This window comes from Cibotium barometz, chromosome 15, assembly GCF_041138505.1.
Source record: "Cibotium barometz isolate CiBa-2024 chromosome 15, ASM4113850v1, whole genome shotgun sequence".
NCBI classification, from domain to species: Eukaryota; Viridiplantae; Streptophyta; class Polypodiopsida; order Cyatheales; family Cibotiaceae; genus Cibotium; species Cibotium barometz.
The window spans coordinates 59,571,895-59,585,604 of NC_141060.1; the positions used below are offsets into that span (position 1 = coordinate 59,571,895).

The window sequence follows — 13,710 nt, forward strand, 5'->3', positions numbered from 1 at the left end:
AGAGAATTTTCTTTATGCATAAAGGCCGCATGCATGTTATTGATGCTGGCAAGGAAGGGGATTCTATTCCAGTTGTACCTCACATCCAGATTAATAAAGCAACGAAAAAGAGTCTTTTTCGCGTATTTGGTTTTTGTTCGTGATGAAAACATTGAACAAAGTCATGAAAATGTGGATGTTTTGACTCAGGATAGACTGAATTTTCTTAATGCATACAAAAATTGTTTTGCTGATGCATTGCCAGGTGAACTACCTCCTCAAAGGCTGGAGGATCATCGCATAAATCTTGTGCCAGGTAGTTCTCCACCTAGCAAACCCGCATATCGTGTGTGTCGCACAAGAAGAAGATATTATGAAGCAGGTTAATGAGGTTTTGGAAAAAGGTTTGGTTCAGCCAAGCTTGTCACCTTTTTGTTCTCCCGTGCTTCTTGTACAAAAGAAAGATGGGTCATTCCGCATGTGTGGATTATAGAGCTCTAAATAAGCTCACCACCAAGAACCGATTTCCAATCCTACGCATTGATGACATCTTGGATAAGCTTGATGGCTTGACTTGTTTTAGCCGTATCGATTTGAAGAGTGGTTATCACTAGATACAAGTGGTTTCAGAGTATGTCCACAAAACTGCATTCAAGACAGCTTTTGGATTGTATGAGTTTTTGGTGATGCCTTTTGGTCTCACCAATGCCCCAACCACATTCAATCGTATGATGGATAGGATATTCCGACCCCATCGAAAATTCACAAGTGTATTCTTTGATGACATCTTGGTTTTCTCCAAGAATGAGCAAGAGCATATGACTCATTTGGCTACAGTGTTTGAAGAGTTGCGGAAGCATAAACTCTTCATTAATGCCAAGAAAAGTGAGTTCTTTCTTTCAGAGATATACTATTTGGGCCTTGTATCCAAGGATGGTGTAAGAATGGATCCTGCCAAGATTGAAACCATTCAGAATTGGCCAGAGTTGCAAAAATGTACATGAGGTACGTAGCTTTTTGGGGTTATGTTCATATTACAGGCGCTCTATAAGGCATTTTGCTATGATTGCCACGCCTTTACATGATCTCACGAAGAAGAAAGCTACTTTTAATAAATGGACCTCAAAGGAGCAAGATGCCTTTTTGCAACTCAAGAATGCTATCATATGTGGATCCGTATCTGACCTGCAAAAGCCATTCACGGTGGAATGTGATGCATGTGGGAATTGATTTTTGCTATATATGGTCTGATTTGATGGCTGGTCACTCACATGCCTCTTATGTGATCAAAGAGGGTTATCTTATGAAGGATAACTGCTTATGTGTGGTGAAGGATATGCGTCCAAAGGTTATAGGAGAATGTCACGCTCCACCTTATGCTGGTCATAGAGGTATTTTACCTACGACACGCATGATCGAAAGATATTTCTTTTGGCCAAGCATGCGTAAAGACATTGAGGCATATACAGGCGCATGTATTCCCTCTTTTGCATATTGCTCCCTTTGCTCGAGAGTCAAGCCAAATTTGTTCTTCTTTGGCCCATTATCTTTGGATGAGGTATTTTCAACTTTACCTCCCTTATGGGCCTCCCGAAAGCTCTTTTTAGGTAGATGTCCACCTTTTTGCAGGTTTGGGATAGCCCTCTCTTTGCCCTTGGAACCACCCTGATCTTGCTTGATTTTAAGCACCAATTGCTCCGTAGCAAGAGTAGATGCTATAAGCTGCTATAAAGTGTGTTTCGGGTGCAATTCGATGCCGAACGGTAGGCTGGTTGCAACCCGAAACGAAACTTTCTTTTCTTTACATCTTCGGAGAGTTGCATGAAAGGAGTAACCTCAAGTAAAACTGTAAGACACGGAAGCTCTGGGGGGTCTTCTTTCAGCCCTAAACACTACTGGAAACATGCTGATGCAAAACGCAGACATGAAGAGAGAGTAGAGAGAGAGAGATATGCTAGAAATTCAGTATATTCGTAGGGTACAAAAAGATATCTAATCTACAGCCATAGGTTGCCTTCATAAAAAGGTGGTAAACACCCAAAATCTGTCCCATGCCTGGACCCAACTCCTAAAGAGTTGAATGATTACAACTATGAGCACTCACGCTTTTATATAGGCTCTTGGACTTCTTGGAGTGCTGGCCGACCAGCAGTCGGCCAGCCTACTGGACACATTAATCATAAAATCCATAAATGCAGATGCGCCTGCAACCGCCTCAATCGACAGCTCCTGGATTCTTATCTGGTTCAACCGATAGCTCTGTCATGCAGCCGACAGTGCATCCTAGTCCTTCTCCAAGTCCACACTAGCTAATCTGCACTCTGTGCTCCATAATCCTAGTTCTATCTAGTTCTCATACTCTTTATCTGGCTGCCTCTTCTAGACCAGCATCTGAGAATGTCCATGGCATTTTTCATGCACATGACATCCCCCTCTGCTAAACTTGATGACGAGGTTCCAACCTGTTTCATGGATGACTGTCATCATCCCAATCTTTTCCCAAAGTTCCTCTGTCATCCATCCATCCCTGGCAAACCCTTTTCTTTGAAAACCGGGCCCGGTCTCCAAAACCACTCTGTCTCAGAATAAGATCTATGCATTTGTTCCATCTAGTCCCCAATCCATTCTTGCCCCGACTCTAAACACTGTCTTGGCCTTTATTCCTGAGAAATGAGTCTGGCACTCTCACATCACCCATCCTCCCTTGGGACCGTTGCCAGAGAACCTATCTGGCTCACAGGACTGCCATCCCCTCTGACTTTGTGAAACACCACCAACAAACCTCTTGGGAGCTCTTCCCAATTCTATGCTCCTTGCCTAAGGCTTCGTATCCGTGTACTTTCCTCTACCTTGGACCTGTACACCATCATATGGGACTGATTTAGTGTTTAGCTTTGCTGAGCCTGATGCTCTGATACCAATGTAACACGCAGAAGCTCTGGGGATCTTCTTTCAGCCCTAAACACTACTAGAAACATGATGATGCAAAAAGCAGACATGAAGAGAGAGTAGAGAGAGAGAGAGAGAGAGAGAGAGATATGCTAGAAATTGAGTATATTCATATGGTACAAAAAGATACCTAATCTACAGCCATAGGCTGCCTTCATAAAAAGGTGGTAAACACCCAAAATCTGTCCTATGCTTGGATCCAACTCCTAAAGAGTTGAATGATTATAACTATGAGCACTCACGCTTTTATATAGGCTCTTGGACTTCTTGGAGTGCTGGCCGACCAGCAGTCGGCCAGCCTACTGGACACATTAATCATAAAATCCATAAATGCAGATGCGCCTGCAGCCACCTCAACCGACAACTCCTGGATTCTTATCTGGTTCAGCCGATAGCTCTGTCATGCAGCCGGCAGTGCATCCTAGTCCTTCTCCAAGTCCACACTAGCTAATCTGCACTCTGTGCTCCATAATCCTGGTTATATCTAGTTCTCATACTCTTTATCTGGCTGCCTCTTCTGGACCAGCATCTAAGAATGTCCATGGCAATTTTCATGCACATGACAAAAACTTTCCAAAATTTGCTCACATATTGTTGCACACTCTCATTATCCTTTTGGTCAAGTCTATCCCACTTTTGGGTGAGTGTATGCTCTGCATTTGGAGGCAAAAATTGGGCATAAAATTGTCCTTGAACTCTTTCCAAGTGCAAATGGAGTCTTTGGTGGTCTTTTCAGTGATCCACCAATGGGCAGCTGTCCCCTTCAAAAACATGCTCATGACGGATTTTGGACTTCTCAGTGAAGTCCTCTTCACTAAATGCAATATCAAACTGAGCCACAAAAGCAAGCACCTTAGAGGCATCATACTCTCCATGAAAGGCATCAAATTTCACGGACTTGTACCCTGCCTTGAACTCCTTGAGCTTCTTGGGATGTGACTCAGATTGGGGAGGAGATCCAACCACGAGGAGATCCATCACGCTACAGTATTTCCCTCGGCTCAGGAGCGGTTTCATGGAGCAGCAAGAGGTAGCCAACTATTGCCTTATCGTCTGCAGAGGCAAAGTACCGGGCTGCTTATGGTGCTGCTTGCGAGGTTGTGTGGCTGCGGAGGTTACTTGGCAAGATTGGGTTTCCACAGAAGGAGGCCACGATCATCCAGTGCGATAACCAGTACTGTATCGCTATTGCTCGAAACCCGGTCTTCCATGCCCGGACCAAGCACATAGAGATACAATATCACTTTGTTCGTGAGATCTTGGCTGCTGACATCTTGCTTCTTTATTGTTCGACGGAGGACATGCGGTGGACCCCTTCACAACGTCTCTACCCCGGGCTATGCTCCGCCGGCACTCCAGCTCACTGGGGTTGGTTGCACGTCCAAGAGCTAAAAGGGGGTGTTAGCAGTCATCTCTTGTCTATACACTATGTCAAGGCCTCTGTTGTGGGTGTGCCCGCCCAGTTTTGGTGTGTCCCCATTTTTTCCTCACTTCCATGTATTTTTTCCATTTCTTTCTGGGTGTGGGAGGGCTGACGGCTACCTCCATTTGCTGGCCGACTGATGGTCTCTGACCCGACTTGGTGTTTTGCCTTGGCCGACTAAAGATATGCTAGCCGACTACCCATTTACTTGCCGATTGGGCTAGAACAAGTCATGGGCTACTATCGGCTGTGTTTGTGCTGGCCGACCAGTATACTGCCTATGGCCATATAAAATGGCCCCTTGCCCCCCCACACTATTCATTGTATATTTCGCGATTTCATTGGTGTATATAGCAGAGTTACACTAGCTTCTCTCTCTCTTGCATCCGTGTATTGCTCTCTACAGCAGTTGTCTTCATTTTCGGTGTGCATTCTGACACGAAATCCCAAGTCCAAGTTCCAAGTTCCACGTTCAAGATCCAAGTCCAAATCCCAAGTCCAAGTTCCTAGTCCAAATCCTAAGTCCAAGTTCCAAGTCCAAATCCCACCAAGTTCCAAATCCAAATCCCAGTTCCAAGTTCCAAGTTCCAAGGAGATCTCCAAGCTCTAAAGAAAGTCACACAAAGAATGTGTGCAACCAACAAATTTTATGAAGTATTCCAAGGCCAAAGCAAATGGTAGATGGCTGCGCTGGCAGACGGTATAGTAGGCGAGTAGACAAGAGGAGGAGGCGCTACAGGCGCAGTGCGGAGCCGCTGGAATAGGGCGTAGCGGATGATTACACAGAGGCAGCGAGCAATTGCACAGATGGAGATGTTGCGGGGCAAGGCGGCACAGGCAAAGCAACCGGCGACGGAGATATGCTCAAAGCCGGCAAGCGGCACGGTTGGTGGGCGGCACTGCTCAAAGTGGCACAGGCGGCGGTGCTTCAAAGCAATAGGCAGCAGCGCTCCAAGGCGGCACAACACTTCGAGGCAACAGACGATGGAGGTGCTACAGGACAGCAGTGGCGCTACAGGGCAGAGGTGGTGTTTCAGGGCAATGGTGGTGTTTCAAGGCAACGACTGTACCACTAGGGTGGCATTTCAAGCCAATGGCACTATAGGCATAGCTAGCCGCACAAGGCGGTGTTGTGATGGTGGCGGTGTAGTTGAAGAGAATGATGGAGGTCATCTTTTTACTCTCCACAAAGTTGATCTTCATAGTGTTAATCTCCACCGATTTCATCTCCACCAAATTGATCTATATCATCAAAAGGAATACATGCTTCTTTTATACTTGAAGGGGACCCCTGCTTTTTGCCATGCTTTGCTTTTGCCTTTTCTCTTTTAAATATTTTAATATAATATGGCCAAAGTTCTTAATTTATGCTTTTCTAGCCTTAGGGCCTTGCTTTTTAGCCTTGGAGCTGCTTTTAGAAAAAGCGGCTTTTAGCTTTTTGATCCAGCTCTGTTTCCTCTTTCCAATGGTGCCCTTGGCTCGTGGTCAACTCAGTTTGACTTTTTGCTTTTCCTTGATTTAGACCAAAACTGGTGCCTTTTCCTGTGCCAACTTCATGAACCCTGCTTCCATGCTTTCATCAATCTCTCCATGTGTCCAGGTATAAGTTCCATTATGTGAAAAAGCTAGGAGGGCCAAATAGTTACAACTCAACAAAGCAAACACAAAAGGGAATCCTCATGGGATGTCCAATGTACAATTAAACTAAGCTCTTACTTGAATGCATATGAGAAAGCTTGGAAAACATCCATCTCAATAATTACTTTTGATGATTAATCCAAGGTCAAAAGATGCAAGTGCAATGAAAAAAAGATTTATGAATCCAAAGTTCAAACTTTTTGAATTTTTCACATAATGACATTGGGTTTCAAAAATAAGAGCATCAATAGAACTTGAAAAAAAGAAGTACCTGAGCATTCATTTTGACCGAAAAGCTATCCGTGAGATCATACTTCAGCCTTGCACTCATCCTTCCATCCGTTAACAAACGCCCAATAAGCATGCACTGAATAAGGGCAATCAAAAGAGCATATGAACTACATGTTGGAAAAAGTTAAGGCAAAAGCTACAGACCCAACCATACCCTCGAATCTAGAAAATTGGCCCCAAATTCATAATGCGAAGTTGAGACTTTGAACACTTCGTTCGTTTGTGAAGGCACTTCTAGAACACCCATAGAAAGACTGCATAGATAAAGCATGTGTGGTAGTAAATATTTGAAATATATTTGTGACCAAACACAAACCAAGAGCTTACATAGCAACAAGTCTACCAAGTGGATCTTAAAGGAAGTAAACACTTGCCTGTGACTCAATGAGAACTTTGGAGTAAGGGGCCTGGTAAAATCAAAGCGTAAACCTTCAAAGAGCTCTGGCTTCAAGGACACTAGAGAGGACAAATAGCCGCATAAGTATTTTCCATCTAATCAAGATTCTTTCACATGAAATTTGCATAACAATAAAGCACATTTATTAACACACAATGTATTCCATGCGGGATCATTGCAAACTTATGAATGCATAGAACAACAGAGATAAGTACCGATCCCCACCCCAACAAAACATCACGATGCTAGATCATCAAAACACCACAATGCCTTGTCATATAGTTCTTGTTACAATGCCACATCAACAAAATAGTGCACAATGCCACGCCATCAAAATAATGTCATAAAGCTACATCATCAGAACAGCATTATGATGCCACACCTTTACATAAGTGTCAAACCTAACTCTTCACCAAGGTTAGGAGTTAAAATTTCAATATGTATAAAATAACATTTGTCACTATACACCTCTAGCAAACAAGTACGCGATTGTGATTGACAATATGGAGAGTTGACACAACTATGCATCAAAGCCGCAAGGCAAGCAGTTGTTTACATGACACAACTATGCATCAAAGCCACATGGCAAGCATTTGTTTACATAATCGCAAGTGTGTGGCACTAACCAGCTCTTCCTTAAACTGAAAAACACAGTAACAAAGAATCAGTTCCACTAAGTAGGATAACAAGGCCCTTTGCATATATAAAGCATGACTACAGGCCCTGCTAGTCACAAGGCCTTGCTAGGCATATTTGCTTGAATGTAGCATGTGGTTCTTAGGCAATAATTATTGAGGACAGACCCATACTTTGATTCTCTAATTATAGTGGTTTGTCTTTTGAAACACTTGTTTAGCTAAGTGCAGCAGTCCACACCAAAGGTGCACACTACCCACTTGATTAATTTATAAAAATTTTAACCACAAAAAAACGTAGTGAAAAAAACAGTTGAAAAGCCCCCTCAAAAACCACCACTGAGGGCAGCAAAGTTTCTCGATGTTTTGTTGCTTATAGCATTAGGGATTCCCAGCTATTTACCAGAATTTGATGATTTTCAGAAAACATTGCTGTAGATAAAGTACAAATTGGTGGCTAGAATTAAGCGCTTTCTGTAAGCAGAGCTGCGAAAATAAGCATAGGAAAATCCATGGATTTTACTCACTATAAGCTTCACGCTGGATTTCATCGTAGGCGACGGGGCAAGGGAGCTTAAGCCAGTCCGTTTTCTCCTCGCCTTTCTCTTCATCTTCTGCTACAGACGCTGGGGCAGCAGCTTCACTAGTTGGAGGAGAGGGCGGAGGAAGGGAGAGCGGAGGCGGCGGTGCTGCGGCGGTGCTTATGATGCCTCCCATGGCGATCGACCAGAGCTTTTCTTCTGTGTAAAACTACACGGTTCTAGGTTTCGTTTACACAGAAGAAAACCCAGAGATTGGTAGTCAGGGTTTATGGTTAACTTAAATAGGCCCCCACTTTTTTGGACCTAGTTTGCCAGCTCGCCTCTCTCTCTCTCTCTCTCTCTCTCACACACACACACACACACCCATGTGCACGTGAGAGCATAACTCCAAGCAATTCGTGCCACAAAGTATGTGTGTTTGGGGGGGGGAGGCAGAGGACTCTCTCTCTCTCTCGCTCTCTCTTTCTCTCTCTAAGGCATGAGACACAGTGGAGAATGAGCTCTCTCTCTCTCTCTCTCTCTCTCTCTCTCTCTCTCTCTCTCATAGGCAAAATGTTGGGGTGAGGCACATACTGGAGAATGAGATCTCTCTCCCTCTCTCTTTCTTTCTTTTTTCGTAATAGAAGACATATTACCAAAAAATACTTTACAAATGGCCAAATGGTTGCCATGTGATGTACTAGCTTACCCTCAATAATTGCTCCAAACCATAGGTGTAGCTCGAGAGTACCCTCATCCAATATATAGCTCAGATCTCTCTCTCTCTCTCTCTCTCTCTCTCTATGATGCATTATGAATCCCATACTAGAGAGCAAGCTTTTGAATATTGAACATACAACACTCCCAAGCTGACACCCCACATAGATTACATGGCCTTGAAAGTTTTGTAGCACCTACAACATAAACTAATGGAAAACAGTATGCTCCAAGAAAGTCTGGCTAACCTTAAGAGGAGCCTTTCCCAATAATGGTCTATAAACATCCACAGAATGGCTATGCATCTCCAATACCAAAGAGAAATGATATGACAAAATATGATTATATTCCACCTGCATGGACAATATCTCTCACAGAAACAAATCAAGTTGGCAAATATACATTTGGTCCAGACGAGCTCTTGTACCCACGTACTGTTGAGAGACATACGTAAATCCTCTCTCATGCGGGTGTAGCCATGACCACATATCTTATTTCAAAACTTGATCAGCAAACAGAGCCTCTCTGGCCCATCCATAATAGAGTGAGGTGTAGAAGCATGCTCCGGCAATTCACATACATTAAAATCACCCAACACAAAGCCAGGCTTAGCGTTGCACAAACACAATAAATCGTCCTGATGTTATGCAACACCATTAGGCGCATACAGCTCCACAAGCCATAATCTTTCATTCAACCCCACAAGCCATAATGTTTCATCCATAAACTCCACTTCCACAACAATGAACCGCCCCCGGACATCCTGCATGACCAATGATGGCTTGAACTGAGATTTCATTGCAATCATGACCCTTGATTGTGTAGTGTGGTGCCCACTATAAAACACATGAAAGTCCTTGTAATCATACACTTGTCCAGCCATGGAATGTTGTTTATGCTCCACAACACAAAACATATCCCATTGACCTTGAAGAAACACTGTACACCACATGCGATAATTCTTAGACAGTGAACACACACCTTTTACATTCCAAAGAGAAATCTTCATAATCCATCAAAATAGAAAGCCAATCAATGAGAGGTACCACCATCGGCCTCTATTTCCTTAAAATATTGCACAGGATCCTCAAATGCCTTCTCTCTCCATCTATTCCCATACTCTTTATAGCAAAACATCCACCCGTTCCTTCTCACCTAAAGTACGAGAATCACTAGATGATGCCCGTACTTTAGGATACATCACTAGGTGATGTATCTTGTCTCCACTTGATATCTGGATACTTCTTGTCCAAGGCTGAGACCATAGCCCCTTTTTTATCAAATAGAAGAGGAAAATTTACCTGATTTTCTTTTGTAACTCGAGGTCTCGTATTATACCGAGTGTGATACTCTGCCTTGGTTATTTTTCTCTTGAGTCCATCTTGTGGCACCAGGACAAAATGATAAAGAGGCACCATGACCAGTACCCACATTTTGATTACCACTAGAAGTAGTTGTCTGGCGAGTGCCTCTCTTCACCACCACAAGCCAATGTCTATTTTCTATATCTACCAAAATTGGTTTACCTTTATCTGCTAAAACTTATTTACCTTTATCTACCACTTGTTCACTTTGTTTTGTTACTTGTTTGCCTTTCTCTATATTCAAACCAGATGACAAAATAGGAGCTAATGTATCCTTATGAGTCGAACCCTGGGACACATTCAATTGTGGCTGAGAAGTCACCTCCTCTGGACACTCTAAAATGAAGTGACGACCCATCTCCCTACAACGGAAGCAATGGCCTGCAAACGATCCTCACGTTAGTTCGAAATACAAAGGATCAAATCCATCCACGCATAACCTCAATTGTCGAGGTCCAGCTTCCCAATATCCCATAGCATGCAAACCCTGTTTTTGTTATTGGATGACATTCAAGGCTCCACCAACACCTCCCCAATAGTACGCATGGCCAAAGATAACAATTCCCACATAGTTGATGGAAAGTCTACAACCTTAACCCAAATAGGGCTTGCCTGGCATAACATATCTCTATACTCTGCCATAGGGCGCTAGGGTACAACATGCACCAACTATCCATCTAGAAATAACAAAACTTTCTGCATAACCAAATCTCGAACTTCTTTGGATGAGAATAGGACCTCATAGAATCCTTTGGGACCGTCAAAGATCTTCTCCACAAAATTACCATCAAATAAATCATGTAACCAATCTGGAATCCTGTTTTTGCAGAATGGAATTCGGCTAGTAAAAAAGATAATGCTGCCTTGTTATATGAAAGGATTCCACTTGTGCCACAAACCATTGTGTTTCCACTCGGGCATCTACCACTTCCTCTATTGGAACCTTGGTAGCCCTAACATGATTTGCCATCACATATGGCTGCAAAATCTGATTAGCTTGTGCAACTTGAAAGTCAAAAGCCACCTCATGGTTCTCTTCTCGAGGTGCATCAAGAAGCAAGGTATCCTGAAGCATCCGACCAGCCTCCTTCCCTCCATATTCATCTTCGATCAATCTATGCCTTTTAGCCTGATCTTCAGGCTCTAACCCTCCACCCTCAAACTTCTATGCATCTTCTGTTGAGATGTCTGCCTCTACAAAATCCATATCTATGGTTCCTTGACTCATTTCTACTACTCAACACACCGAAAATTAATGCTTCCACCAGAAGAAGGAGAAAAGTTACATTTCAACCCTGCAAACAGAGAGGAGAGATCCACTGCCTGGATGGAAAATATGTCTACACGAATAGCTCTGAAAGGGGGGTAAACCCTAGCACAGTTGGTGGAACCGCCTTCAGGCTCACCCATAAAGAAATTAGGGCAAACACAAACACTGTGCAAGCTGAAAATCTGCGGGGGGCGGTTGTGATCATGAATTCTCCACTCCCGGGATGAAAAATATGTCCGGATGAATGGCTCCGAAAGGGGGGTAAAAAAGTAGCACAACTAGTGGAACCGCTTTAGGCTCACACACATAGAAATTAGGGCAAACACAAACACTGTGCACGCTAAAAATCTACATGCGGTCACGATCGCAAATTCTCCCCTCCTCTCTCTCTCTCTCTCTCTCTCTCTCTCTCTCTCTCTCTCTCTCTCTCTCTCTCTCTCTCTCTCTCTCTCTCTCTCTCTCTCTCTCTCTCTCTCTCTCTCTCTCTCTCTCTCTCTGTGTGGATCATTTGTGAGTGGTTCAATACCACGAGGGATAAGATGGGTGGATTAGATAGAGGAAGTGATAAGGGAAAGTGCATGCAAGTGTGGGAAAGCCATTTTTTAAAAGGAAAAGGTGTTTGTACGAGGTTTGAAGCTTTTAATATATAAACTCAAATCTTAGATTATTAATTAAACAGTGTGAAGCACTCAATTAATTAATTGACAAACATAGATATTAGTGTGCGTTGACAACAGCATAGATGATTAGCATGGATCTTAGTGTGAATAAGCTCCCTTTGTTGATTTTTTAGGAAAAAATGAAGGATATATGTTAACAGATCATGCCACAAATCGTGTGTGTGTGTGTGTGTGTGTGTGTTGCTAGTTTAAAACATATACAATATCCACAAATGAATAGACTAAACTATTCAAGAAGCCATACCGTCTTGATTTAGAAATGTTATACATTTATACACGAAACCAGTTCAACTGTACATTTTAGGATCAATGATGACAAATTGCATCTAGTGGAATAAATTTAAAATAGCAAGGGAAGCTTTTTTGAAATTAACCACCGCAAGAGAAGAGAAGGTAGGTCCTGTTACCTATATCTATACAAACATACAAAACAATTTGTTAGCTTGAATGCGTATTATAGGTGTGAGTGGACCTATCCACATGTTATAGATGTCACCCTATCTCTGCAAGTTAAAAACAAAAAAGCCTAACCAAGCTAAATTATGTAAGTACACTTAACACCGCATGTACTGACACATCCAGTTGTTATGTGTTTATCCAACATTCACCATTGAATTTATGTTAAAAGAACCTCCATTTAGCAAGTTCATCAATATCTTACAAATCTTATGAATTTTTTATGAGCCACTCTGTGTCTCTATCAATCTTGAAATCCTGCTATAGACATAGAAGGAGGACCTTAATAGAACTAGATCAAATAGGTGAAAGGGGAGTGTACTTCCTCTCAGTAAGTGTAGACCAAGTGAGCTTAAGATAGCAAAGTATTCATTACTATAACTAGCAAACCTGCATACAATTTCTAAGGAGAAGCACCCCTAGAGCTAAACCCTATAGGTTTTAATAAGATGTTACAATTTGAAACAAACTCTCAAAACTCAGTAAGATTGTAATAATCTCAGTAAGAATGTAAAAAACACTAGCGAGTGAAGATCTGAAGTATGTTGAGTCCGGTTTGAGTCAGATAGTAACTTAGAGTCATCAGTGTCTCGACATGGTCAAGTGCGTGTCAGAACCCATTAGCTGAGGGTGTGGAAGAATAGAGTCGATCTTTTTGGGTTGAGAGGAAGCAATTTTGGGTCTAGTTTGACAGTCAAAAATCAGTCTAAGTCAGTCAAATAGTTTGTGAGATGAAGGATATCTAATAGAGTTAGATGGAAGATAGTTGATGTCGGTTTAGGGGTTATAAGCTGAATCTTTGTGAGATTCAAGGTTTTGGAAGTTTTTTAAACCTTAGAGGATACAAAAGTGGAAAGATCTGAGTCAGATCAATCAGTTGAACTAGATAAGACTTAGGCAGTCATCATAACTGAAGGTCAGCGAAAGTGAGGTAAGAGACTGTAGTGTTCAATCTTTGTAGAATCTGAAGTGTTTGAAGGGTCTGTGAGTGTCAAAGGACACAGAGGTGAGGAGATCCGAATCAACTGAGGTAGCAAAATCAATGTAGTCGAACTTGAGTCAAATAAGAGTCAATAGAGGACAACGGCATATTCAGTAGGGTCTTAGAGCTAGAGATTTGAGGATTGAAGATTGCTGGTTCTGAAGGAAAACCTAAGGGTCTAGAGGACAAGAATCTAATCAAGGTCAACAGCAGTTAACTGAATTAGATTATAGTCAGGTAGTGGTGAGTTGAGAGTCAGTTGGGGTCAGTTTAGGTCAGCAAGTTGTCCGCTAAGGAGATAGGGTTGAAGAATAGGGTTGTTCATAGGCATATCTAACCTAAGAAGATATTTTAGAAGATCAATTGATTCAAGATGAGGAGGGTAAGGTGTGGACTGTATCAGCAAAG

The 13,710-nt window shown here is 42.5% G+C and overlaps 1 protein-coding gene across 2 annotated transcripts in view; it reads right to left on the reverse strand.

Moving 5' to 3' along the window:
• The window catches only part of LOC147631497 (mitochondrial import receptor subunit TOM40-1-like), a 39,043-nt gene extending 30,804 nt beyond the window's left edge, over positions 1-8,239 (reverse strand). Inside the window, exons 1-4 of one of the 2 annotated variants that reach the window (XR_015267595.1) lie at positions 7,840-8,238; positions 6,655-6,736; positions 6,435-6,534; positions 6,261-6,356 (exon numbers count right to left, since the gene is read on the reverse strand). Coding sequence is in view for 1 of the 2 variants with exons in the window: in XM_086809888.1 (XP_086666014.1) it covers positions 6,261-6,356; positions 6,435-6,534; positions 6,655-6,736; positions 7,840-8,029 (468 nt within the window). In the remaining variant the exon portion in view is untranslated. Of the gene's footprint in view, positions 1-6,260; positions 6,357-6,434; positions 6,535-6,654; positions 6,737-7,839 lie in introns of both variants that reach the window. The other variant, XM_086809888.1, reaches the window with a different exon arrangement.
• Positions 8,240-13,710: the final 5,471 nt, after the last annotated feature.